The sequence below is a fragment of the Oncorhynchus mykiss genome, chromosome 16, assembly GCF_013265735.2.
Source record: "Oncorhynchus mykiss isolate Arlee chromosome 16, USDA_OmykA_1.1, whole genome shotgun sequence".
Taxonomy (NCBI): domain Eukaryota; kingdom Metazoa; phylum Chordata; class Actinopteri; order Salmoniformes; family Salmonidae; genus Oncorhynchus; species Oncorhynchus mykiss.
Genome location: NC_048580.1, coordinates 22,469,667 through 22,495,702, shown reverse-complemented (window position 1 = coordinate 22,495,702; position 26,036 = coordinate 22,469,667). Strand labels below are relative to the sequence as shown.

The 26,036-nt window shown below is 42.6% G+C and overlaps 2 protein-coding genes across 6 annotated transcripts in view; both read right to left on the bottom strand.

The window, feature by feature from the left end:
- Nucleotides 1–328: 328 nt before the first annotated feature.
- On the bottom strand, nucleotides 329–17,537 carry LOC110491641 (conserved oligomeric Golgi complex subunit 7). Its single transcript, XM_021565237.2, has 19 exons — nucleotides 17,248–17,537; nucleotides 16,936–17,158; nucleotides 15,727–15,875; nucleotides 13,653–13,769; nucleotides 13,044–13,212; nucleotides 12,837–12,919; nucleotides 12,585–12,707; nucleotides 11,331–11,529; nucleotides 10,698–10,825; nucleotides 10,199–10,353; nucleotides 9,592–9,708; nucleotides 7,280–7,345; nucleotides 6,903–7,089; nucleotides 6,455–6,595; nucleotides 6,273–6,356; nucleotides 5,913–6,027; nucleotides 5,387–5,530; nucleotides 974–1,161; nucleotides 329–627 (listed from the first exon to the last, which is right to left on the bottom strand). Exons 2-18 carry the CDS (start codon nucleotides 17,096–17,098, stop codon nucleotides 995–997), a joined length of 2,307 nt encoding a protein of 768 aa, XP_021420912.1. The 5' UTR covers nucleotides 17,099–17,158; nucleotides 17,248–17,537; the 3' UTR covers nucleotides 329–627; nucleotides 974–994.
- Nucleotides 17,538–20,392: 2,855 nt separating this feature from the next.
- Nucleotides 20,393–26,036, bottom strand: part of si:ch73-103b11.2 (putative leucine-rich repeat-containing protein DDB_G0290503) — a 106,424-nt gene continuing 100,780 nt past the window's right edge. For 4 of the 5 annotated variants that reach the window (XM_021565231.2, XM_021565232.2, XM_021565234.2 and 1 more), the window contains 5 exons: nucleotides 25,088–25,195; nucleotides 24,911–24,997; nucleotides 24,488–24,650; nucleotides 24,243–24,328; nucleotides 20,393–21,826 (listed from right to left, as the gene is read on the bottom strand). In XM_021565231.2, the coding sequence (XP_021420906.2) occupies nucleotides 21,755–21,826; nucleotides 24,243–24,328; nucleotides 24,488–24,650; nucleotides 24,911–24,997; nucleotides 25,088–25,195 (516 nt within the window). In that variant the 3' untranslated portion in view covers nucleotides 20,393–21,754. Of the gene's footprint in view, nucleotides 21,827–23,941; nucleotides 24,015–24,242; nucleotides 24,329–24,487; nucleotides 24,651–24,910; nucleotides 24,998–25,087; nucleotides 25,196–26,036 lie in introns of all 5 variants that reach the window. The other variant, XM_021565233.2, reaches the window with a different exon arrangement.

Genomic DNA, 26,036 nt, shown 5'->3' with positions numbered 1-26,036 from the left:
AAATTGACCACAACTAAGCTCCAAAACAGATTGTATTTCAAAATAACAATTTCAGACATGATCACATCTTTTTTTTGCCTGTGGGAATACTTGGGAACATATTTCCTAAATTAAACAAATCAGTTGAATTCCTGGAGATTTTAGTCTAGATTTTAGCTTTGGCCTGTTGCCAACCTTAGCATTACAGTATGTTCATGAATTATTTTCTGAGATGAACCTTCATACTGTTAAACATAGCCTATGTGAACAATACTACCCTTGCTGTGGCAACAGCATCCTCAGTTAATCAGACATTGAACTTGAATCTTCAATTAATTTCATTATCAAAGACTTGAAGACAACAAGGCCACATGTTTATTAAATTAGTGGATAGATTCCAGTACATTACAAATAAGCAAAACCAATTCTACCTGGATTTACCCCAATATAAGTGTAAATGAACAAACATGTAACATAATAGAAAACCATTTTTTTTTTTTTTACACTAACAGAATTGCCAATAGTATGATGCCAAAGCAGTTACAATGTTTGATTTGAAGATGTTGCATGATGGGAATATCCCCAAATGGATACTTCTCAGTTCTCCGTCATACCAGGGGCCCAGACTCCAGATTGTAGTGATCAAATCTATAGAGAAGAAAAACAGTGAGGAACAAGCGATTTGAGTAGGATCATCATTTTTTACATGACATACTTCCATATTTACAACGCGTATAAAAAAATGTGTAATTTGATATTTATTTCTCTACATTTTAAGACTGGATTTGTTTTTGGGTCAAGTGTAAACACATTTGAAATCAGGCTGATCAACACAGGAGGTGAAAGACAATGTATTTGTGTTGGGACGAGAAAAAAAAAAACTGGGCCCTATACTTTTAACGTTGTGACAGAGACAGTGTACATTCATCAACATTTAAGTGGCAATGTGCCAGAGTTAGCAAAAGAGCTTCTTTTTTTGTCCATAGTCCGTTACCGGTTTAGAGTGTGACCGTGGTCAGTGGTCCAGCCCTCTCAGGGCAGCGATGGTGGACACCAGTCTGCGGGGCAGCAGTTTGGCCGTCTGTCTGTACTCCTCTGGCTTGGCCCTCAGCAGGGTCACTATCTGCTGAAGTGTCCTGGAGGGCTGCAGGCCCAAAGCGTCCATAACGTTGCTCAGATAGTCTGTGGGGAGTTAGGAGACAGATGTTGAAGATCAACAAACACTGTGTGGCACTAACTGAAAACATAGTAACTGAAAACATAGTATGGACATAATATAGTATGTGGCAGGGTCTACAGACAAACACGGATTACAAAAGGGAAAAACCAGCCACATCGCAGACACAGATGTTTTGCTCCCGGACAAGCTAAAAACACCTTCTTCGCCCGCTTTGAGGATAACACAGTGCCACCGACACGGCCCGCTCCCAAGGACTGTATTGTTGTCCCTGGCCGGCGTGTTAACCCTCGCAAGGCTGCAGGTGGCATCCCTAGCCATGTCCTCAGAGCATCCGCAGACCAGCTGGCTGGAGTGTTTACGGACATATTCAATATCCCCCTATCCCAGTCTGCTGTCCCCACTTGCTTCAAGATGTCCACCATTGTTCCTGTACCCACTGCTTCTTGACACAATGCCCACTTAACCCGGAAGCCAGCCACACCAATGTGTCGGAGGAAACACCGTACACCTGGCGACCGTGTCAGCGTGCACTGCGCCCAGACCGCCTCAGAAGTTGCTAGTGCCCGATGGGACAAGGACATTCCTGCCGGCCAAACCCTCCCCTAACCCAGACGATGCTGGCCCAATTGTGCGCCGCCCGATGGGTCTCCCGGTCGCGGCCGTCTGCGACAGAGCCTGGACTCGAACCCAGGATCTCTAGTGGCACAGCTAGCACTGCCTTAGGCCACTGCGCCACTAGGGAGGCCACCGTAGCACTCACTTCTGTCATCATGAAGTGATTTGAGAGGCTACAGTCGTTAAGGATCATATCACATCCACCTTACCTAACACCCTAGACCCACTTCAATTTGCATACCACCGCAATAGATCCACAGATGATGAAATCGCCATCACACTGCTCTATCCCATCTGGACAAGAGGAATATCTATGTAAGACTGCTGTTCATTGACTATAGCTCAGTATTCAACAGCATAGTACCCTCCAAGCTCATCATTAAAGTTGGGGCCCTGGGTCTGAACTCTGCATTGTGCAAATGGTTCCTGAACTTCCTGACAGGCAGCCCCCAGGTGGTGAAGGTAGGAAACAACACTTCCACTTCACTGATCTTCAACACGGGCCCCACAAGTGTGGGTACTCAGCCCCCCTCCTGTACTCCCTGGTCACCCATGACTGCGTGGCAACGCAGGCCTCCAACTCAATCATGAAGTTTGCAGACAACACAACAGTAGTAGGCCTGATTACCAACAATGACGAGACAGCCTAGAGGGAGGAGGTGAGGGCCCTGGAGGAGTGGTGCCAGGAAAATAACCTCTCTCTCAACGTCAACAAAACGAAGGAGCTGATCGTGGACTCCAGGAAACAGCAGAGGGAGCACACCCCTATCCACATTGACGGGACCGCAGTGGAGAAGGTGAAAAGCTTCAAGTTCCTCGGCGTACACATCACTGTCGATCTGAAATGGTCCACCCACAGACAGTGTGCGGAGGAAGGCGCAACAGCACCTCTTCAACCTCAGGATGCAGTTTTTCAGTTTTTGATTTGTTAAAAAAGTTTGAAATATCCAATAAATGTCGTTCCACTTCATGATTGTGTCCCACTTGTTGTTGATTCTTCACAAAAAAATACAGTTTTATATCTTCATGTTTGAAGCCTGAAATGTGGCAAAAGGTCGCAAAGTTCAAGGGGGCCGAATACTTTCGCAAGGCACTGTACATAGAATCACTTATCACTTTAATAATGTTTACATACTGCTTTACTAATTTCATATATATATATATATATATATATATATATATACTGTATTTTAGTCATTGTCAGTCCGACATTGCGTGTCCTAATATTTATATATTTCTTAATTCCATTATTTTACTTTAGATTCATGTGAATTGTTAGATACTACTGCACTGTTGGAGCTAGGAACACAAGCGTTTCGCTACACCCCCAATAACATCTGCTAAATATGTGTATGTGACCGATACAATTAGATTATTACTATATTATTACCAATTCATCTCTTGTGGATAGACGCACTTAACATAAATTGTATCGTTGCGTCTGTCAACAGTCTTTGGGATGCAACGACTAACGAGGAACTCTGTTCGGATACGCTGATTTTTCACCACTGAACATTTGGACAAATTACAATTTTGCAGGTGCTCACAGATTTCAAATTTCAGAAATGGACATTTGGCCAATAGACTTGCCTGAAACTTGTAGAGTTTCCAATTAAGGGAGGGAGGGGGGATACTTTGCAAGTCAAGTTCACATCAACCCCTGAAGTTAATCGAGCGTCAACATTTTAGTTCTGGGTTTCCGATATTAATTACAAATAGATGTAGAGTACCTGCCAAGCTTAATGATACACTATTGATGCTTTGGCAAGTAGGCATTTGACAACACATACTTGATGATGCTCTATTACTATCAACATCAATGCAGTTACATATAACTTTTTAATTACAACGTGTGTGTAAGTACGCATTGCTTCTTGGTTTTTTTAATTTTTTTATCTGAAAATGTAAAACGAGTCTGTAGTTTGATTTTTATTTTTTTTACTAAACAACCAACTCCAGACGATCATACAGCATCCAGGAAGCAATGACATTCAGTACTCATAACCACGTTGGCTCTATGTACAAAATTCATCTAGAGCTATCTAACAAATATTTCATGAACGATTCAATATGACTCTAAATACATGGGCCCCAATACCATACACAATGCAGATAGTCAGAGTAGCCATTTGATTACCTGTTCAGGAGTCTTATGGCCTGGAGGTAAAAACTGTTGAGAATCCTTTTTGTCCTAGACTTGGCACTCCGGTACCACTTGCCATGTGGTAGTAGAGAGAACAGTCTATGACTGGGGTGGTTGGGGTCTTTGACAGCTTTTAGGGCCTTCCTCTGACACCGCCTGGTGTAGAGGTCCTGGATGGCAGGCAGCTTTGCCCCAGTGATGTACTGGGCCGTGCGCACTACCCTCTGTAGTGCCTTGCGGTCGGAAGCCGAGCAATTGCCGTATCGGGTAGTGATGCAACATGTCAGGATGCTCTCGATGTTGCAGCTGTAGAATCTTTTGAGGATCTCAGGACCCATGCCAAATCTTTTTTGTTTCCTGAGGGGGAATAGGCTTTGTCGTGACCTCTTCACGACTGTCTTGGTGTGTTTGGACCATTCTAGTTTGTTGTTGCTGTGGACGCCAAGGAACTTAAAGCTCTCAACCTGCTCCACTACAGCCCCGTCAATGAGAATGGGGGCGTGCTCGGTCCTCCTTTTTCTGCTGTCCAAAATCATCTCCTTAGTCTTGATTACGTTGAGCGATAGGTTGTTATTCTGGCATCACCCGGCCAGGTCTCTGACCTCCTCCCTATAGGCTGTCTCGTCATTGTCGGTGATCAGGCCTACCACTGTTGTGTCGTCTGCAAACTTAATGATGGTGTTGGAGTCGTGCCTGGCCATGCAGTCGTGGGTGAACAGGGAGTACAGGAGGGGACCATTGAATGCAACCTTGCATTCTCGCAAAAATGATTGCTGCCCTTACAAAATAACCCTGTTTATGTAAAAAATTACCAAAAACATTGACTGTTTAAAGCAAAACTACCAAAACTATTTCTTATGGTGAACCTGAACAATCTAAATAAAATCTGAATGATTGAAAACCTTAAATCAGCAGTTGGATGTGAGTTGCATCCACTCTGGTAGGCTACACAACTCCGGTAAAACACCATTTTCTACAGCACATTTGGTAACAATGAGCCAGCAAATTACATTGGTTGTCACTCAACTAATAAAGCCTATAATTTGACATTGCGAGAGCCATTTTACAGGCCTCTGAATGCTGAAAGTGCCGCACAGATGTACAAATATCCTATTAGAACAGGGATAGGCCGACCTCTCGTTGGCACCAGCAGCTGTATCTCCCAGCTGGGCGCACAGTTGTTATTTGACAGTCATATGCAGTTAGTCACAAAAGTTCGACAGGCTACTGAACTGAAGGAGAGGACACATCAAGTCAGTCACAACAGATGAGGTATTTTCGGAAATAAAACAATACGATTAAAAAAAAACATTAGTGAACCGGCAATTTGTAACATTTGAACGTCGGAGCGGTTTGGGCTCGCGCAGAGCGACGCACTCGTATCTTCAACATTTGAACCGGGGACCGATGCTTATCGCTGAATCGTTACATCCCTAATATTTTGGGGGTCATTGACAGAGGTACAGTACCGATGTCGGTGGCCAGCTGTTTGGTGGAGTGGGCCGTGAGCTCTGGGATGAGCAGGATGGCGTCACAGTACGTTTGCATGGTCGCCCTGGCGATGGAGCCCAGCCAGTAGTCTGCTGTGTTGTCCAGCTCCGGAAGGTCATCACCTGAGGTTGAAACAACATCAGACAAACATGAGGCATGGTCAGTCACACACAGAAAATGGCAAGGGCAGCTATTGAAATTACGACGAACGAGAGGGAGACTGGAGGAGAGATGGAGTGTGCAAGGAGAAAAAGAAAGAAAGAAGAGACCGGAAGTTTAGGGCAATAGGTAAAGTGGGGGGGAAGACTGAGAAGAGAGGGGAGAGGTATGGGGAGATAGAAGAGGACTGGGGAAGAGAGGAAAAAGGTGGAAAACCTGAAGAGAGATGAGGAGCAAAAGAACAAGGGAGACGGGTACCAGACAAGAGAGGCAAACATCTAAAAGGAGGGAAGAGAAGAGAGACAGATGGAGGGATAGACCGAATGAAAGAGAGGGGGGGGTCACCTTGCTCAGGAGGGAAAGGCAGTTTTCCTGCGTGCAGGGCCAACTCCAGCGCCGGGTCTTCTTGCGTCACAAAGGGCTCCAAGTGGAGCGGCAGAGACATGATGTACTGTCCTATCTTTCAAGGAGAAACCACAGGCAGTAAGCCACCTCAACACAACCTGACGGAACCGGAACATTCATAGTACTATAGTAACACTAACGGTGAACATTTACAGCAGAAAAACCAGCACTAAAACATTTTTCCAAAAGACAGCTTGCAAGGACAGGTTATATTACATAATACACATACAATAACACTAGAATCTACGACTTGAATTATATAACCTGTAGATGTTGTGCCCATAGTTAGGCCAGACATACATTGGTGATGTACTCCTGTGGGGACAAGCTGAAGGTAGGCAGGTCTTCAGCATAGCTCTCTCCAAAACCTCCTGCGTCTCGGCTCTGATAACAGCCGTGGTACAAGACGGAACATATGTAAGCATTACATTTACATACAGAAACTAGAGTCACTGACTGCACACACACACACACACACAGACCTCCATTTTGGAGACCAAGCAGAGTTGATGTTTGATCTGCAGGAAGACCGAGTCGAAGGCCAGCTGGTTGGCCTGCTGGTTGAGACGGGTCAGAGCCACTCGGGGCTCAGCCAGAAGACTGGAGTTACCTGTCCCCTTCTCCTACAAAACAACGGCAACTTGAACATGTCAGACCTCACAACATACCTAACTCCCTGAAAACATAGTGACACTTACTTAATTGCTTTTACAAGCCTTTATTGAAGCAAAAATGACATAGGTCGTAGATCACAAGACTCTCTGTATTTTCACTCTGAAAATAGTTCAAAATGGGACATTTGACCATTTATAGGCTACATTACCATCCTAGCCAACAACTACTGTAACATCACACCCAAGCTAAAAACCTTAAACCCAAATGAAAGTTAACAGTGCCAAGTCACCCCCCCCCCCGTATGAACATCCATACCTTGAGGGAGTAGAGCAGCCCCATCAGGCTGTTGTACTCTGACATGTTGCCCCTCTGCAGGTAGTTATACTCCTGCCAGGGGTTCCTGCCGCTTGCCTTCCTCTCTGTGGAGCTGGCTTCCTGGATGCCCGCCAGGCTCCTAGGGCTGTACGACTCAGACAGGTACTTCCCCGCCGTGGCAAGGATCCTATAGGATCATAAAGTGTGTTGAGGCCCATGCACTTTGAAATAAAACATACTTAAATAAAATGTATCTATAGGTCATGGCAAGAGAACGGGGGAAGTATGAAGGGATATAAGTAGGGGAGTCAGGTAGCTAGGGAGTAGGGTCTGGGGGTTGATTTGGAACTCGGCTAGAGCGATGACATTGGTCTTACTTGTTTGACAGCTGCAGCTCATAGGCTCCACACTGTCTCAGCAACTCCCCACAGGTGGCAATGATCCTGCAATGCAGAGGATACACGGGGTAGCAAAAATAACAGACAGTTCATGCACAATTACTCTTTTCATACTACCGGGCCATGACTGGCCGAGCTGTGCTGCATTGGCCTGGTTAAACGTTATGGGGGAAATAAAAAAAATGAAGATTTCTGCCTAAATAGACCCAAAAGTTATTATTTTTCATGATATTACCATAAACAATATCTAGTAATGCTGCATAGTTCTCGAAAGGTCTGGAACTGACCTTTCTGGTAAAAAAAAAAAATGTATACAATTGCTGAGGTGTACTGACTTTTGAGGACACAGGCTCAAGTATATAGTACAAATATTACAATAAAAACAATATCAGACTTTTGTCCTATTCAATAAAAGTGGGGGAAATAGGGCTTGTAATTACTGAAACGCTTTCTAAATATAGTAACAATCAAATCATAAACAATTTACTAAAATATTCAACCTTATAACGAACTGTAAAATAAATATGATCATATTTAGTGACAGTACAAGTTTGGATCCATTTCATATAACTGACGGCACAGCATGTTCTACCAAGCGTCCTCTTAGCGAAGCAGAAACACCATTCGAATGTGTACAGACTCGTTACAACTTCAGCTTTGCGCATTAAGTCATTTCGTCCCTCTGTGACCAAGAGAAAGTGGTCGTGTTTCAATTCTACAAAATTATTTCGCATTTATTCATTTTGAGAGCTCCCAATCTGGCTCAGAATATCACAGCGAGACGAAACCACAATTGATGGAGTCCCTAGATTGTCCCCTTTAATATGGCATTTATTGTCATGAACCTTGCCCTGGAGGCAGCTCTGCAGAGTGGTCACTAGCTGGCACAGCCAAAAAGTCATAAAATCTGATTTTAGACCTAAACCTTAACCACACTGCTAACCCTAATGCCTCACCCTCACCTTAAATGAAGACCAAAAATGGTGACTTTGCATCTGGCCCATATAGCAGAAATAGCTCAATTCTGCCTCCAGAGCAAGATTCACGACAATAAACGTCAATCTGCCTTTAACATGCCATCTGGCAGGCTGGGCACCGTTGCTCAGAGGCAAATTCAATCGATTCTTTGTCTAGATAGGGCACAAAATGTGATACGTCACTCCCTACGCAAATCGGGGTGTAAAACCTGACACTTAAAGTCAGCTCTGCTGACAGAGTGGTAGCAGAAATATGGGGCTTTCTAACACACTATATATACAAAAGCATGTAGACACTCCTAATTAGTGGATTTGGCCATTTCAGTCACAGCCGTTGTTGACAAATGTATAAAATCGAGCACACAGCCATGCAATCTCCATAGACAAACATTGGCAGTAGAATGGCCACACAAGCTCACAGAAAACAGAAAGGGACCGCCAAGTGCTGAAGCACGCAGCTCGCAAAAATAGTCTGTTCTTGGTTGCAACACTCCCTACAGAGTTCCCAACTGCCTCTAGAAGCAACGTCAGCACCAGAACTGTTCGTCGGGAGCTTCATGAAATGGGTTTCCATGGACGAGCAGCCGTACACAAGCCTAAGATCACCATGTGCAATGCCAAGTCGACGGATGAAGTGGTGTAAAGCTCGCCGCCATTGGACTCTGGAGCAGTGGAAACGCGTTCTCTGGAGTGATGAATCTGGGTTTGGAGGATGCCAGGAGAACCATGTTTGCCCGAATGCATAGTGCCAACTGTTAAGTTTGGTGGAGGAGGAATAATGGTATGGGCCTGTTTTTCATGGTTTGGGCTAGGCCCTTTAGCTCCAGTGAAGTTAAATCTTAACACTACAACATACAATGACAATCTAGACTTTGTGGCAACAGTTTGGGGAAGGCCCTTTCCTGTTTCAGCATGACAATGCCCCCCGTGCACAAAGCGAAGTCCATACAGAAATGGTTTGTCGAGATAGGGGAGGAAGAACTTGACTAGCCTGCACAGAGCACTGACCTCAACCCCATCGAACACTTTTGGGATGAATTAAATGGAATGGGAACGCCAACTGCGAGCCAGGCATCAGTGCCCAACCTCACTAATGCTCTTGTGGCTGAATGGAAAGTACCCGCAGCAATGTTCCAACATCTAGTGGAAAGCCTTCCCAGAAGAATGGAGGCTGTTATAGCAGCAAAGAGGGCACCAAATCCATATTAATTCCCATGATTTTGGAATGAGATGTTGGACGAGCAGGTGTTCACTTACTTTTGGTAATGTAGTGTACAATAAGACACTGGGCCCTGTGACATTAACAAAACCCACCTGACCGAGTTCTGGAAGGCAGTCCAATCCTCTTGGAACACCGCAGCACTGGGCATGTCCTCCAACCTGCACTTCTTCCTGACTGACTGCAGAGTAGTGGAGAAGTCTGACACATACCTGTAGAAAAATTGGCCAAGACACATATATGTGAGAGCAATGGACAAAAGTCAACCAGAATATTCAAACAAATATTGAAATGTGCATGTACTGTGTAGTATGTGTATGAACTGTCAGGATTTTTTTTCAGCAGTGGTGTCATAATTAGGGTTGGGGGAGTAGTGGGTGTCCTCTTGGCCGCAGAGACAAAACTGTTGTGTTTTAAAGCTAATTTAATACAATTCTACACATTTTACCATGGCTTATGCCATGTTCTTATGCAATCTGAGTGACTCAAACATAACAAAATCAATTGAGGCCCCATGCAATGACATTTTTGGAATGCTGATTGTTAGTTCTCAAAGATGATCTTATTTAAAAGAAAATATACTGTATAGCTCTATTATCTTTTCTACATGCTGTTTAAGTTTACACTGAAAAGCTTTAACATTCCACCTCCCAAAAAATGATAAAAAAATTAAATAAAAAGTGTATAGTCGTGTATAATTACTTAGCGAAGAGGGCTTTGAGGGCCTTGAGGAGGCCACACAAGGCCAGGCCGTCAGTCAGTTTGACACAGCGGTCAACAGCAGCACCGGCCAGGCCAAACAGCTTCCCCACTGAGTGACTCAGCTCCTCTACACAGTCTATCACCTCACCACGCTCCTGACAGAAGGAGGGGAATAAGGAGAGAGAGAAAGAGGGAGGGACAGAGAAAGAGGAGCGGGAGAGAGAAGAAAACGTACAATGAAGAGAGAAGGCAAGAGGTACACGGTCAATGGTCACAAGGTCCTTTCCACTCGCCTCCCCCCCAAAAAAATAAATTACTATTGAATAAGGTTTGGTTTGTGTGTTTGTGTGTGTGCGGTGGTATCCTAGCAGATAGGAGCATTGGGCCAGTAATCAAAAGGTCGCCGATTCGAATCCCCGAGCCGACTAGTTGAGCAAGGCACTTTACCCTAATTGCTCCTGTAAGTCTCTTAGATGACTAAAATGTAAATGTGCCTCACCAGGGGCACGGCGCTGATCTGAATGAGGAGGTGGGACTCCTCCAGGTCTCCATACTGCAGCTGGTAGGGTTTGTAGGGGTCGTACAGGGCACTGACCAGCTCATTCACCTTCAGCAGGTTGTTCTCGCCTGAGAGGTACAACCATAACATAAGTCTACCTTGTGAGCGCTGAACTCTCCACCCCACAAAAAAAACACTCAGATGTCAACCCTAAGGAAAAGTTTGAATTACCTGAGTGGAGCTCAAGTTAGGATTCAGCGTTATATATATATATCAAAACAATTAATTAGCATCACTATCAAGATTACCATAAACATGTCATGAGCAGATCTTTCAAATACTTCAGTTTACCTACTATAATTATGTTCCTATGGAATAGTCCCAAAAGTGCAAACTCCAAGCAAAATCAAGGCCACCTTTCAAGTATTTTGACGCAGGGCTGATATCATTACAATCTTATAATCTATATTATCAATCTCACTGCTGACTAACAAGGGACTGCGGATGAAAATAAACTGTTTAGCAAAATCAACAACTATTTTACACCTCAGCACTGACAGACTTGTCGAATAACGTGCAAATGATAGGCCTATAAATAAATAAATACATAGACGCAGTAGCAGGCGAACAGACCCAGGTGAGGCAACATGGCCTGCGCCAGGCTCCTGCCGAAGGTGGCAGCGGTGTGGTGGAGCTCCAGCAGGGTGTCCAGCCGCTGCTCCTGGGGGGCGCGCTCCATGGCCGTGCTCAGACACACAGGGATGGAGGGCACCATGGCCCCCAGGGTCTGGATCAGCAGCACTGTCACCACCTCGTATGGGTTCTTAAACACCTGGTGGTGGAAGGTAGATCGATTCATATACAGTCATATGGGGACATGGGGTTAGGTTGGAGATGACAAGTTGTAGATGGAAGATTGTGGACCCTCTGCGGACATGTTTTTTTTACAGCAAGAATATATATATTTTTTTATTGTACAGTCTATTAGTGTAAGTCATGGTGTGTAAATGTATGGTAGTGTGAGTAAGGATGCCTAGAGCAGGGCTGCATGATATGGGTGAAAAAAATATAATAGCTTTTTTTTTTTATCAAACATTGTGATATAAATCAAAACACTTGGGTGAACGGTTGGAATCATATAGATACTTATATTAAGAAGCAAAGTGGAAAGCAGCATCGTTTGTGTTTGGAACAATCTGTGGACTGCATGACGGGAACTGCATGCAAACTTATAGTGGATCGAACAGTGAGGAGGCGGAGCCGCGCTGCTTTGAGTGACATGGGGCAAGGCTTGTGGAAAGCAGACGCAAGAGAAGAGAGATGACAAACAAAGTACATTTTAAAAACTGACGCGGCCGAGTGGCGTTTTAAAATATTGCATACGGTATGGATCTCTTGAGATATGGACACTGCAAATGTCAATATTGCAATTTCGATGTGAATTGAATTACTTGGGCAGCCCAAACCGAGAGTATGCGTTGCTGTCTGATACAGTGTGGGAAGGATACTTAGTTGTGTGTGTTATGTTACGATGGAGCGTGTGTTTTATGGTATGATACAGAGCAGTGGTACTCAAAGTCGGGGTCGAGTGGGAATTGCAGTGTTTAGACAGTTTTTCACATAATGAAATACATAATTGGGGTGAATTACAGATCATTGTACGGGACAATATACAAACTTCTTTGAAAGATAATGAGAAAGATACACATTTTATTGAGTAAAACTAAGTATTTATTGGTTATTTTAATTGTGATGAGAAAAGTATAAATCTAAATTTATTTGAAGAATTTTGCCAGAAATTCTGCTGAAAGAAATGGGATCCCACTGAAAAAGTTTAAAAAGCACTAGACTGTGTGTGTGTGTGTGTGTGTGTGTGTGTATATATACCTGGCTGCTCCACTGTAGCTGGGAGTGCCAGGTGGAGAGCAAGGTGTCGTAGAACTCAGCCAGCTGCTGATTTAGACTCAGCTCACTCTGAGACAGGTCCTGCCACACACTCACCAGCTGACCCTGGAAACACACACACAGACACACACAGGAGAATTCAAGTCAACAATTGGAAAACACCTACCTACAAAACCACGTAAGCAATTACTCTAAATTACGCTAAATTAAAATCAGTGAAAATGTAACACATACCTTATGACACTTGTAGTAGTAGGCAAGAAGCTGTGGCATTCGGTCGATCTCTGTGAAGACTTTCACAAAGAGCTTGGCTTGGTCTGCAGAAGAAAAGAAAACCATAAGCCTAGTCAGAATCAGGTTTCAGAAAGACCGGACTAAACTAATACGGATTGAGCATTCCATCTCAACCCAATCAGAAGTTATTTGCAGACCATCTCTTACCTACAGACATGGAGTTGAAGGTGGCTACTATCTGGGGGCTGGCCAAGGCCTCCAGCCTGTTCTTCAGAGCCTCCAGGTGCACACATTTCTCAGAGTAGTCTGGTGTGTCCACCAGCATAGCCAGGCTGTTCTGCATGGCGGTCAGTTTAGAAGAGATTACAGCCATGTCCTGGGGGAACGAGGTAGTGGCAGAAAGTTCCGGTTAAATGGAAATCGATGTTTGGTCAAGTCAAAAATGAAAATGACTAGAGCTTGTGTGTTCCCGTTAACGTGGGATGTCTTCTGCCTTTGAGGGGTTGGTCACTTGTTACAAGTCGACTCAGCAGAATGACACTGTCGCGATGCAGCATCGCAGATATTGAGATGAGCGAGATGCAAGACTCTCTCTCTCACAGTATCTGCGCATGTGCACAGGTTCACTTCACACTATTCACAGCGTGGTAGCCAGGGCACCAAAACAGCAGAGAAGTTGAGCCTCATGCTTCAACGCTCTTATACTTGGTCACCCGTGCCACCTAAAATATCAAGTCACTGAATCCTTAAATCAGTGCAGAGAGATATTACATATCTCTGGAGTGGAGCAGGGTTTTAGAGGTAGTTTGACGCCACCTGTGTCTTGAAGGTCTCCTCGATGTCTGCACTGAGCGTGCTCCATTTGTCTGCCTCCTGTAGTGCATCGGAGGCTAGGTGCATCCGAGACTTGACCTGATCGAGCTCCACCAAGACCTGCAACACAGAATCCACACGCCAAAGACTTAGTGCTGTATAACTGACAACACATACAGTTGGAAGTCGGAAGTTTACACACACTTAGGTTAGAGTCATTGAAACTCGTTTTTCAACCACTCCACAAATCTATTGTTAACAAACTATAGTTTTGGCAAGTCGGTTAGGACATCTACTTTGTGCGTGACAAGTAATTCTTCCAACAATTGTTTACAGACAGGTTATTTCACTGTATCACAATTTCAGTGTCAGAAGTTTACATACACTAAGCTGATTGTGCCTTTAAACAGCTTGGAAAATTCCAGAAAATTATGTAATGGCTTTAGAAGCTTCTGATCGGCTAATTGACATAATTTGAGTCAATTGGAGGTGTACCTGTAGATGTATTTCAAGGCCTACCTTCAAACTCAGTGCCTCTTTGCTTGACATCATGGGAAAATCTAAAGAAATCAGCCAAGACCTCAGAAAATGAAAAGTCTGGTTCATCCTTGGGAGCAATTTCCAAACGCCTGAAGGTTTTATTTTTTTATTTTTTTTTATTTTACCTTTATTTAACCAGGCAAGTCAGTTAAGAACAAATTCTTATTTTCAATGACGGCCTGGGAACAGTGGGTTAACTGCCTGTTCAGGGGCAGAACGACAGATTTGTACCTTGTCAGCTCGGGGGTTTGAACTCGCAACCTTCCGGTTACTAGTCCAACGCTCTAACCACTAGGCTACCCTGCCGCCACGTTCATCTGTACAAACAATAGTACGCAAGTATAATCACCATGGGACCACGCAGCCATCATACCGCTTAGGAAGGAGATGCGTTCTGTGTCCTAGAGATGAATGTACTTTGGTGCGTAAAGTGCAAATCAATCCCAGAACAACAGCAAAGGACCTTGTGAGGATGCTGGAGGAAACAGGTACAAAATTATCTATATCCACAGTAAAACAAGTCCTATATCGACATAGAAATGTCCTCTGGTCTGATGATACAAAAATAGAACTGTTTGGCATTAATGACCATCGTTATGTTTGGAGGAAAAAGGGGGAGGCTTGCAAGCCAAAGAACACCATCCCAACTGTGAAGCAGGGGGGTGGCAGCATCATGTTGTTGGGGTGCTTTTCTGCAGGGGGGACTGTTGCACTTCACAAAATAGATGGCATCACGAAGCAGGAAAATGATGTGGATATATTGAAGCAACATCTCAAGACATCAGTCAGGAAGTTAAAGCTTCGTCGCAAATGGGTCTTCCAAACGGACAATGACCCCAAGCATACTTCCAAAGTTGTGGCAAAAAGGACAACAAAGTCAAGGTATTGGAGTGGCCATCAAAAAACCCTGACCTCAATCCTATAAAAAAAGTGTGGGCAGAACTGAAAAAGTGTGTGCGAGCAAGGAGGCCTACAAACCTGACTCAGTTACACCAGCTCTGTCAGGAGAAATGGGCCAAAATTCACCCAACTTATTGTGGGAAGCTTGTGGAAGGCTACCCGAAATGTTTGACTCAATTTAAACAATTTAAAAGGCAATGCTACCAAATGCTAATTGAGTGTATGTAAACTTCTGACCCACTGAAAATGTGATGAAAGAAATAAAAGATGAAATAAATCATTTGTCTCTACTATTATTCTGACATTTCACATTCTTCAAATAAAGTGTTGATCCAAACTGACCTAAGACAGTAATTGTGAAAAACTGAGTTTAAATGTATTTGGCTAAGGTGTATGTAAACTTCCGACTTCAACTGCATTTGCCACACTGGGAGCTTGTTATCCTATTTGAATAGGACAATATCCTGACCATAGTACTATATTGTATTATGTGACTGTGTGTATGTCGACGTATCTACATGTACTGACTGTGCTGCATATTTGAATGGTGTGTGTGTGTGTGTTTTTGCTTAGTCGCAAGTCAATTTCGATGAGGTATCCGTCTGATGTGCGTTTATAACGCAAATGGCTCCCATACCTGCATGGACTGAACAGTGTCCTGCTCAAATTTCCTGATGTCCTCTTTGACAAGGACCATCTGCTCCTTCAGGAATGACGCTTCCTGCTTCAGGGCCTCCACGTCCCGCAGCACTCGGGGCATGTTCTGCAGGGCCTGGTTACTGCTCTCTGAACAAGGAGAAATACAATTCAAATGTTTCCCTTCGTGTACGTCAATGGTCAGAGAAGCAGGAGACATCAAATCATGCTTCGTAAACAACAGGTGTAGGCTAACAGTGAAATGCTTACTTACGGGCCCTTCCCAACAATGCAGAGACAGAAAATAGAGAAATAATAGAAAATAATAATCAATACACAAGGAGTAAAAATAGCTTGGCTTGATACACGGGGTACCAGTACCGAGTCAATGTGCAGGGGTACGAGGTCATCGAGGCAGATATGTACATAACTATGAATAAAGTAACTAGGCAACAGGTTAGACAAACAGTAGCAGCAGCGTATGGCATGAGTCAAAAACGTTTGTGCATATCTCCAGATTACGGCACGTGTTTACGGAAGACAGAGTTCTGTTCTAATTAGCGATCTAGCATGCGCCGAACACCTGTGTGTAATGGAAGAAAGCCACCAGAACGTGTTGCAAATGATCAGCTGCAATGAAGTCTGTTAAAACCGTGTACAGTAAAAACAGTGTACAGTAAGTGTAGAATTATTTTGATGTGACATGAAATTAAAGGGCTTTACGTTTCTAAACCTGTATCACAATTAAGAATTGACTCTTGTTTAAATTGAATATTTGGCTGTTTTGGCTGCCAGAGCCAGTCTTCCTCTGAAAATAACAAGGTCCTTGGACAATTATTGGGTTACTGTAGCCTATGACTCTTGGTTCTTCCAGTTCAGTTAACTGAACCTGGAACACTTATGTTTCTTGGTAGTTTCGGGGAACAGGCAGCAATAAAATAGCATGACTTGAGACACAAAATTGACAGTATGTCACAGTTACCCTAGCTTTGGGACAACATCGGGATATGGTGCGGTTCAGACAAAAGTTGGAATCAGACGTCTATTTGATAGCGAGGGACACGTTTCACTTTGTTGGGGGGGGGGGGGGGGGGGGGGGGGGGTGAATCGGCTACATTGTGGTATGGTTATTCGTCGCCACCCACCAGATCGTTCACAACTCAGGGAGTCCAACCAATAGATTCCCGATGTTGTCCCAAAGCTTAGTTACCCTCTATTGCATTGTTGACTTCCTGGATGAACAACTGCAGTTTCATGACCAGCGTTGCCGCGTGTGCATCTGCCTTCCCAGGCACATCCTTCTGCATCTTGAAGGCCCCATTCACCCAGTCCTTCACGTCGAAATCATCGTCCAGAAATTTGGAAAAGTCCATTTCGCCGTGCGACAAACTTCAGGTAGCTAGCGATGAATGATGTCAAGAAAACCCACAATTCTGGGTGGGGATTAAAACAAGTTGGACAACATTGAAGACAGCTTTGTTTAGCTACCAATAATATTCACTATATTAAAAGTAATACTTACCATTTCACTTCTGAATGTGACATGAACATAGACTGGCTAGAAAGGCTAGCTAGCTGCTTCTCTTAATTTGAAACAATCTTAAGTTTGCCCAATTACAGGTTTAGAAACGAACAGAAAATATACAGCCCATGAGCATGAAATGACCATAATAACTAAATAGAGTTCGAGCAAAATAATTGCCTCCTCCAGAGTTGATTTGAATAGACTAAAACATCTAAAGATAAGTTTCTGCTTTGTTGACAGATGACAGCAATATCCTGTTTGCGCTCACTCAATAATCTTCCCAAAGAAACAAATTACTATAAATGGTTCCGTCCCCATTACAATGATCTATGCTCGAAAATGGATCAAGATGAGAACATTAAAAATACAATTATTTTAAAGCATCCATGAGGTTAATTTTCAAGATGGATGATTGTATTTGTATATTAAATTAGGAAAACGAGTTGTGTTACACTTGAAGTCTCTCGTTGAAACCAAATCCTGCCTCCTGATGGTCAATTTGCAAAACAACTAGTGACAAGTTATATAAAACATGTGAATACAAACCTATACAGTGGATGTTAACGTCTGAAAATGTCAGGTTACTGGATTGGCTATATTATTTTACATACATTGTTTTAGCTGGATATGGAGCCCAGGGTGAATTAATTACACCGATTGTGTTGCAAAACGTTTGCAACAGAAACCATTTTGCAACGAAAACAAGTTCCTATTGGACAAATTAAGGTATGTCCATTCCCGTTTCGTTCAGTTTGAAGTTTAATTCCGTTTGGTTCTTAAATGGCAAACGGTTTCCGTTGCAAGATGCAATGAATACACCCCAGATAGATACTACAATGACTCATTTTAAAAAAAAAGTGTTTTTATTATGAGCATAACAATTACAAAAAAACAGAAATATTCAAACCCGAGTACATAAACCTAACAGACAGGGGTATCACATATCAACATTCATTTTCAATTTGTTAAATACTTTTATGGTGTGAATTGCTTTTTTGTTTTTACATTTACTGATCATTTCAAAATAATATTTAAATCCTCTCTTAAATAATGTGAAAATGGGTTTGTTCTCTGCCCACTTCATTTTATGAACAAAGAATCTTCCATGAAAAAGATAAACAAATTAACAATGATAGTTTAAGTCAGGGTCCATGTTAGTTGGATCAAAATAAAGCATAATATCAGAATCTCTCATATCTTTCCAATTTTCTCTACAATAGGAGATACATTTAAGTTGGCCCTTTCTTTCTGATCTTTGCTAACTGTAATACCAAGATATGTGATCAAGTCACATCTTTTCAATGCAAATAATTCACATTTCCTAATATTCAGAGATAAACCTGATACATGTAAGAAGGCATTAACACACTCAATAGCTTTCCTGACTTCATTATGATCTTTTTTAAAAAAAATGGTGGTGTCATCAGCCAATTGTAAACATTTTATCTCGTTGTCTTGTATCTGAATACCCCTAAACTATCCTTATTTATATGAAATGACATAACTTGTGTGACCAATAAAAATAAGAAAGGAGAAATTGGGCATCCTTGTTTAATTCCACGTCGAATCTCTGTGAAGTTCCATGGGATAATTTAACAGAGATGTTACTAATGTGATTGGTCTCCAATTTTCTAACATCATAGAATCTTTGTTTGGTTTGGGTATTACAGAAATGAGGCCTTGTGTCATAGAAACAGGCAGGACCCCTAAATCAATTGCCTCCTTAAAAACATGAAATATAAATTCAATAATATCATCCTGAGAATATTTATAGAATTCACTGATAATGCCATCATTCCCTGGAGATTTGTTCTCTTTTAACTTGCTGATACATTTTGTTATTTATTTCATTGATAGAAATAATTTCATCACAAGACTTTTGGAAGTCTTCATCTATGAATTTTGTATAGTCTTTGACAGAGTCTAGAAAGGCAGATATGTCACTAGTAGGACAGGCATTACTGGTATAAAGGTTACCATAGAATTCTGAAACATATTTTGAAATATCTTTGGGGCTTTCATTTTCTTTGCCATCTATATTAAGCTTATGAAGATGTAAATTCAGAATTTGTTCTAAATTGTAAAAGTATTTTGTATTTTTTTCACCTTCCTCCAACCATCTTCTTGATCTTACAAATGCCCCTTTTGCTCTCTCTTCCAACAGTCGGTCCATTTCTAGTTGTAAAGAGAATAACAGACCCTTTCCTTCTTCATCAAGGTCCTCCATAGAGATTAGAGAAAGGATTTCCCAAGTTTATCTTCCCTATTATTTTTTAAATTCCAGCCCCCCGTCCCCACAGGAGGCCTTTTGCCTTTTGGTAGGCTGTCATTGTAAATAAGAATTTGTTCTTAACTGGTTTACCTAGTTAAAGGTTCAATAAAATAAATGATGTTCTTTACCATTTGGCCATCAGATTTCCCACCAATGCTCCTTATAGGACACATCACTGATACATACTGCAGCCCTCATGCTCCGCATACAACACCCGTTCTGCCAGTCACATTCTGTTAAAGGTCCCCAGAGCAAACACATCCCTGGGTCGCTCCTCTTCAGTTCTCTGCAGCTAGCTACTGGAACGATCTTCAAAAACACTCAAAACTGGACAGTTTTGTCTCAATCTCTTCATTCAAAGACTCAATCATGGACACTCTTACTGACAGTTGTGGCTGCTTTGCGTGATGTATTGTTGTCACTACCTTCTTGCCTTTGGGCTGTCCTCTGTGCCCAATAAGTTTTTTACCATGTTTTGTGCTGCTACCATGTTGTTGTCGTCATGTGGTGTTGCTGCCATGCTGTGTTGTCTTAGGTCTCTATGTAGTGTTGTCTCTTGTTGTGATGCGTTTTGTCCCCTATTTTTAATCTCAGCCACCGTCCCTGCAGGAGGCCTTTTGCCTTTCGGTAGGCCATCATTGTAAATACGAATTTGTTCTTAACCGACTTGCCTAGTTAAATAAAAGTACATAAAAAATATAAAAAAAATGGATGTACCTCACCAGATGAGGAACCCCTTGGTTATGCAGTTATACTTCAAAGACATCTGTGGAGAACCTTCACCCTGCAACAGTAAAAAGCATCCAACAAAATGGCAGACATTTGGTGTCAATGGAGTCTAAATGTCATTCAAGAACAAATCACACAAGGTTCAGAAACGGTTAATTTATTTGACGTTTTACATTCAAACGAAAATAAAAAATATTCATATATATATTTTCATATGTAAGTATATGTTGCTAGTAAGCAAGGTACAGATTTAAAACGTAACACAAACAACTTCTGTGTGGCATAACAGTATATTTACAAGGCGTGCTTTGAATACTATACAGTGTTTCCATAGCTGCACAGGTTTTGTGAATGTGTTTATCTTTTAACTCAAAACGAGCCAGAAAGATAAAAAGGGGTTTTAAAGAGAGGTCAGGGCATTGGACCAAGTGAAAGGCATGTTCAGTTAAACATTTCCCCTCCCAGCATCAAAAATAACAAAGACAAGAGCGGTGAAGCAAAGCAAAGCTTACGGAGGAGAGGTCTGCTCAAACTGAACAATCACTAAAACACAAAAGGAAAAATTATAGGAATTGATCAATTCACTAATTCAAATTAACAGTCATGCAAAGCTCTACATTAGGTCAACTTTCTGGGCTGAAAACCTCACACGACAAAAAGGCGTATGTTATCAGTAGCGAGTTAGGTTGTTTGCCATAATATTTGACAGTAGCCTAGCCGTGAAGTTTGGTTGCACGGTATATAGTTGGCTTGAAGCCACTACACCAACATTTTAGACAAAAAAAAAATCTGTTTCCTCAAGTAAATCAAGTAGTCACCAGATGCCACCACAATCCCTGGTCAACCCTACTCTTACATATCTCTTCCAGTAGTTATTTACAACAAGTGGAACAGCCACTTATTTAAAACACGTACAACATCATAATTAGAAATAGCAATTGTTGTTTGTGGTAACAAAACACTACAGCAGATATTCCAACGGATTCCTATTGGGACAGATTATTATACTGAACCAAACCCCTCTGTTTTGGCATTTCAGTGGATTAAGAAACTGAGAAGCCAAAAACATAAATGGAAGATAAATGCTAGCCTTAATAAGCCCTCTCGTAACTGCAATGCAGCCCAAAACATATTTAAATTCCCAGGAGAGTGGATATACTTATCACCGTATTACATCTCTAAACACGTCAAGGCCATGATTGACAGCTGCAAGAATCGTGAAGCATATTCACAGAATTAAACAGTGTAAATGAGAAACCGTAGCATATTAAAAAGCTTTCAATGAATCAAAAAACGGGCAACAACAAAAAAAAACTTGAATTAAGTCAGAGCACTTTCTATTCCCGAACGGGGTGCAGTTAGTCCAGGATCACGGTAGAGTTGTAATGTGTATGTTTATCTTCCTGGCGGGGGGGGGGGGGGGGGGGGGGGGGCGTGCTCTCTGCAGTCTGATCGCCATTTTCATTTGAGTGAAGTGTGGAAAAGAAACAGAGTCCACAATATTCAGATCTTTCTGGAATCTTTCGCTTCGAACAGCTTCATGCGCTCCTGCACGGTCAGTCCCTCTTTGAGGCTCTGAGAGAAAGAAAATGTGTCAATTAAATTTAAACCAATATATTGTCTGGCTTCAAGGCCAGAACACTATTCATGTTAAGCATTATTCATATAAATAACCACAAGTGTAACTTTTCGGCCTGGCAAGAGCCCACGATTCACCGTTAGAGAATATGTTATTTAGGGGTGTTATGTTGGTGAATCACAGTAAAGAAACCGGTAGTAGGGTTTAAAGTTGACATGTCAGCCAAGTTGATGTTATCTAAATGTTGACATTCTGACAGACATTTTAAAAATGGGGACTCGATTACGACCACCCAATGTGTGTTGGTGAAGTTTGGGATGCTAAATGACACACAGTCATGCAAGTCAGACAAAACACACATACCAGACAAAACACAACAAACATACACACAAGACAACACAAAACCATACAACACAAAAACAACCATTGTGACATGTTTATGTGCCGTACAGACAAAATAAAAACAGAAATGTTCACAGACAAAAGTTATTCAACAGAACACCACAATTAATGTACGTTCCCTTGACTGACCAGGTAAGGGAGAGAAGTTTCCTGGGCTCATTGTGGTACAAACGTGAGTTCTCTCATGGATACCTTTGTACTGTACTACAAAGACATCCAAAAACCACTGCCCCCATCTCCAGCCCAAACTGCACACCCAAGCAGTGGTTTGACCAAGGGGGATCACCAAGTTGATAGCGTTTAAGGAGTTCAAAGAAAAATGGCATTCCAGCTTATACTGGGATCGTTACATATACTGGCCTACTCGTAGTATTCTCCACAGCTACTGCAGGTGACTAGTAATTCCTTGTCCACGCAACACACAAACGTACATCTGCTGTGCCCCAATAGGCTTACTGTAGTAAGCTTCCTTTCCTCGTTCCCTTTCCTTCATGACCACTGCTTACAGAACATGACAGGTGAGTCAAGATGGATGATCCTATCCAGCCCTTTCATAAACCAGTGGTGATGATGAGGGAGAGAAGATGCGGTCGGAAAGACATTTGAGAGGACTGGGAGCAAAGTGTAATACTAATTATTTGGTGGGTGCTTATTTGTCCTATTTCACATGTACACGTGTCTATCATACGCATGTGTGAATTGGAAATGTGTGTTCGGCATATCCCAAGTCCCCCCGAGACACCCTCGGAGAGTGGGGTCACGGCCAGGGTCAGCCATTATCAACAGAGCAATAAGGGTTAAGTGCCTGGCTCAAGGCTACAGACAGATTTTTCACCTTGGGAATAGAACTAGCGATCTTTCGGTTATTAGCCAAAGATTTAACCGCTAGAGCCATTGTCCACAGATATGCTCCAATCTGCCATTGCTACATCCATTTTTGTACTATTAAAATAATGACATAACGCCATTTAATTACTCTCGAATAATATAATTTACAACTGCTTCATTCAACTGTCTTACCGTACCACGTCAGAACCCAAATTATACTATTTTATTAATCCAATGTTTGTAAATTCTGTTATTGTAAACAAACACTGTATAGTTAACATGGGGCAGCAGGTAGCCTAGTGGTTAGAGCGTTGGGCCAGTAACCGAAAAGTTGCTGGATCGAATCCCCGAGCTGACAAGGTAAAAATCTGTTCTTCCCCCGAACAAGGCAGTTAACCCCAGTATGCCGTCATTGTAAATAAGCCGACTCATTGTAAAATAAGCCGACTCATTGTAAATAAGCCGACTGGTCTAGTTAAATAAAGGTACAATATATATTTTTTTTAAAGCCTCAAGGTTAAAACTATAATGTTGATCTCATGGATGGTCAGTCCTTGCATCCATAGCCCTATCTATGAATTTGAAAGTGGTTACATTTCTCCTGCCCCATTCCTCAGCTTTTTACCAAAACAGAGATGGGGTAGTTGCTGTGTTTTCTGTTTGAACTCATTCTAGGCACTGAAGAACCCATGCTCCTGCAAGGCAGACCTCACTACTCTGAAAGACCTGCATGTCTTACCTTCTGCTGTACTACATCAAGTGAAAGTTCATTTCACCAGTTTTATTGGGGGGGGGGCATAGAGGAGAGGCAAAGGTAATAGAGCGCAACATGCTGTGTGGTTGGGGTGGGACATGCTCACTCAAGGACATGCTATACCTACATCTTGGGGTAAGGGGGAGAATCACCCCTCAAGGGGGGTGTCAGCTATCCCAGATGACCTGTTCAGTGACGGACTGATGTGGGAAGACAGGAGGACAAGCTTACCACATATAAAACACGATTGATTGACGGACTGACCCGTAAGCAAACACACACTAACAGCAGTAATCTATATGTGCACACCTACACTCGTTCACTTGTGCACACGCTCGCACGATTCTAAAATGGTGAACAAATATTTTTGAATTTACAACTAAACCCCGGGGGGGATTTCTGCATCAGGAATGTCCACATTAGCGTACCTTTGATCTAACACCTCTTATTTGCTTGGAGAGAGTCGATCGTTCCTTTTTCAAAAAATCTGGATTACTTTTCGATTTCATGATATCTGCAGAAACAAAATTAGGTGAAAAAAAGGCGTGTGGACATTAATTAATCATCGTCATAGCGTCCCCCCCCCACCCCACATCAACCTGATCCATTTTTAGACATTGCAAGTAACTCTAAAATGCATAGGGGTCCAAGAGGGTTATGGTTTCCCACTAACCATATCCAGGGGTAGCCGACCCATCAACGTTCCTCTCCCCCAGTGCTTCCGTGGCAACCAGTAGCTTCTCCGTCAGCTTGGTGATGTCACAGTCAGCCTTGGCCTTCACGATGCTGAGCTCTGTGTAGATGTCTTTGTACTTGTCTGTGGCATATTTCTTATCCTGTTCACACAAAAAAAAGAGTGGGGAAAAAAACATTTATTTAGCCATTGACTTCAAACTTGGTGTTTTTTTTGGTAGCCTGGGACCCAAACTGATTTTCTACGGCTCAGTGAAACACTGAGGAAGCGGAGCAAAATATTTTGGATTCCAGGTTATATTGTTGGTGGACATCGAAAGGTTAGTCCTCAAAGAACAGTGTTTAGAATAACTAACATGATCTTGATAGAAAAGATCGAGGATAAGAGTGTGTTTTTCCATACCCTTAACGCAGACTGAAGTTCATCCTTCAGCGAATGGATTTCCTGTTTGAGATACTGGATTTCGGACTCCTTGATACGCAACAAGACCTACAATTGAGATGTACAGTAAATAAAGTTAGACATCAAATATAGAACACCAGTGTGGCCAATGTGTGTGTGAGACGGAGAGTACAGTACCTCCAGTTCATAGAGGTCCTTGCCCTGGGTGAAGGGTGACAGGGCCGTTTCTCCGCTGTAGCAGGAGCGCATGCGTGTGATCTCCACAGTCAGACGGTTATTCAGCTCCTATGGGTCGGTCACACAGAGGTCAGAGTTCACATTATTCAACTGGGGCATCCGGACAGGTTTCAAGGCCAACAGGATCACACAGTGTATGGGTCAGGGCTTCTGTTAGGCGCCGGACAACCTGACTGGGAAGATTGGAATTTCCCGGACCCATCTGCATTTGGGTGCATAACCTATTAGGGCGTCTACCCACGGTGCTCAGAATGACAGAAATCAGTTGCGGCTGTCAGTGAAAAGCATCTAAAATATGTGCGAGTATAATGTAAAATGTTGAGACAAGAAGGGGAGGGGTGTGTGGCAAAGATATAGGTCAGTTTCTCTCCAGCATGGCTTAGCTGTCTCCCGCCAATTCTCGCACATTCATTGTTTAGCCTTTCGATGAAACATTATTATTTTTTTTACATTCTCCATTACAAAGGTACCATTAATCCCCATCATTTGGTTACATTCATTTCTGTTAATCCTTAAATCTATTGACGAACCCATGCATAACAAGTAACAAGCACACAATCCCCATCAAAACCCGTCAGTTTAAACTAGAGATCTGATATTTGCATGCACATCTGCGGCGGAAGGTGACCGAGCCACAGCAGTGTTTGAAAGAAAACGTCTGCAGCGTCCTAACGATTTTGGACTACAAAAACAATGTTCCCTCAAACAAAAATGTTTGTGTCACTGAGCAAATTTCAGGTCTGCTAAGCGCAAACTCGAACATTGTGAAAATTCCGCGCAACTCGTCTGTGAACACTGAGGCTGTACCCGCTTTAAATGACAGTTACAGCAGCCAAGTAGGCTACTGTGGCTATTTGATCATAATGTAGGCCATCCAGAGTGGCCTACC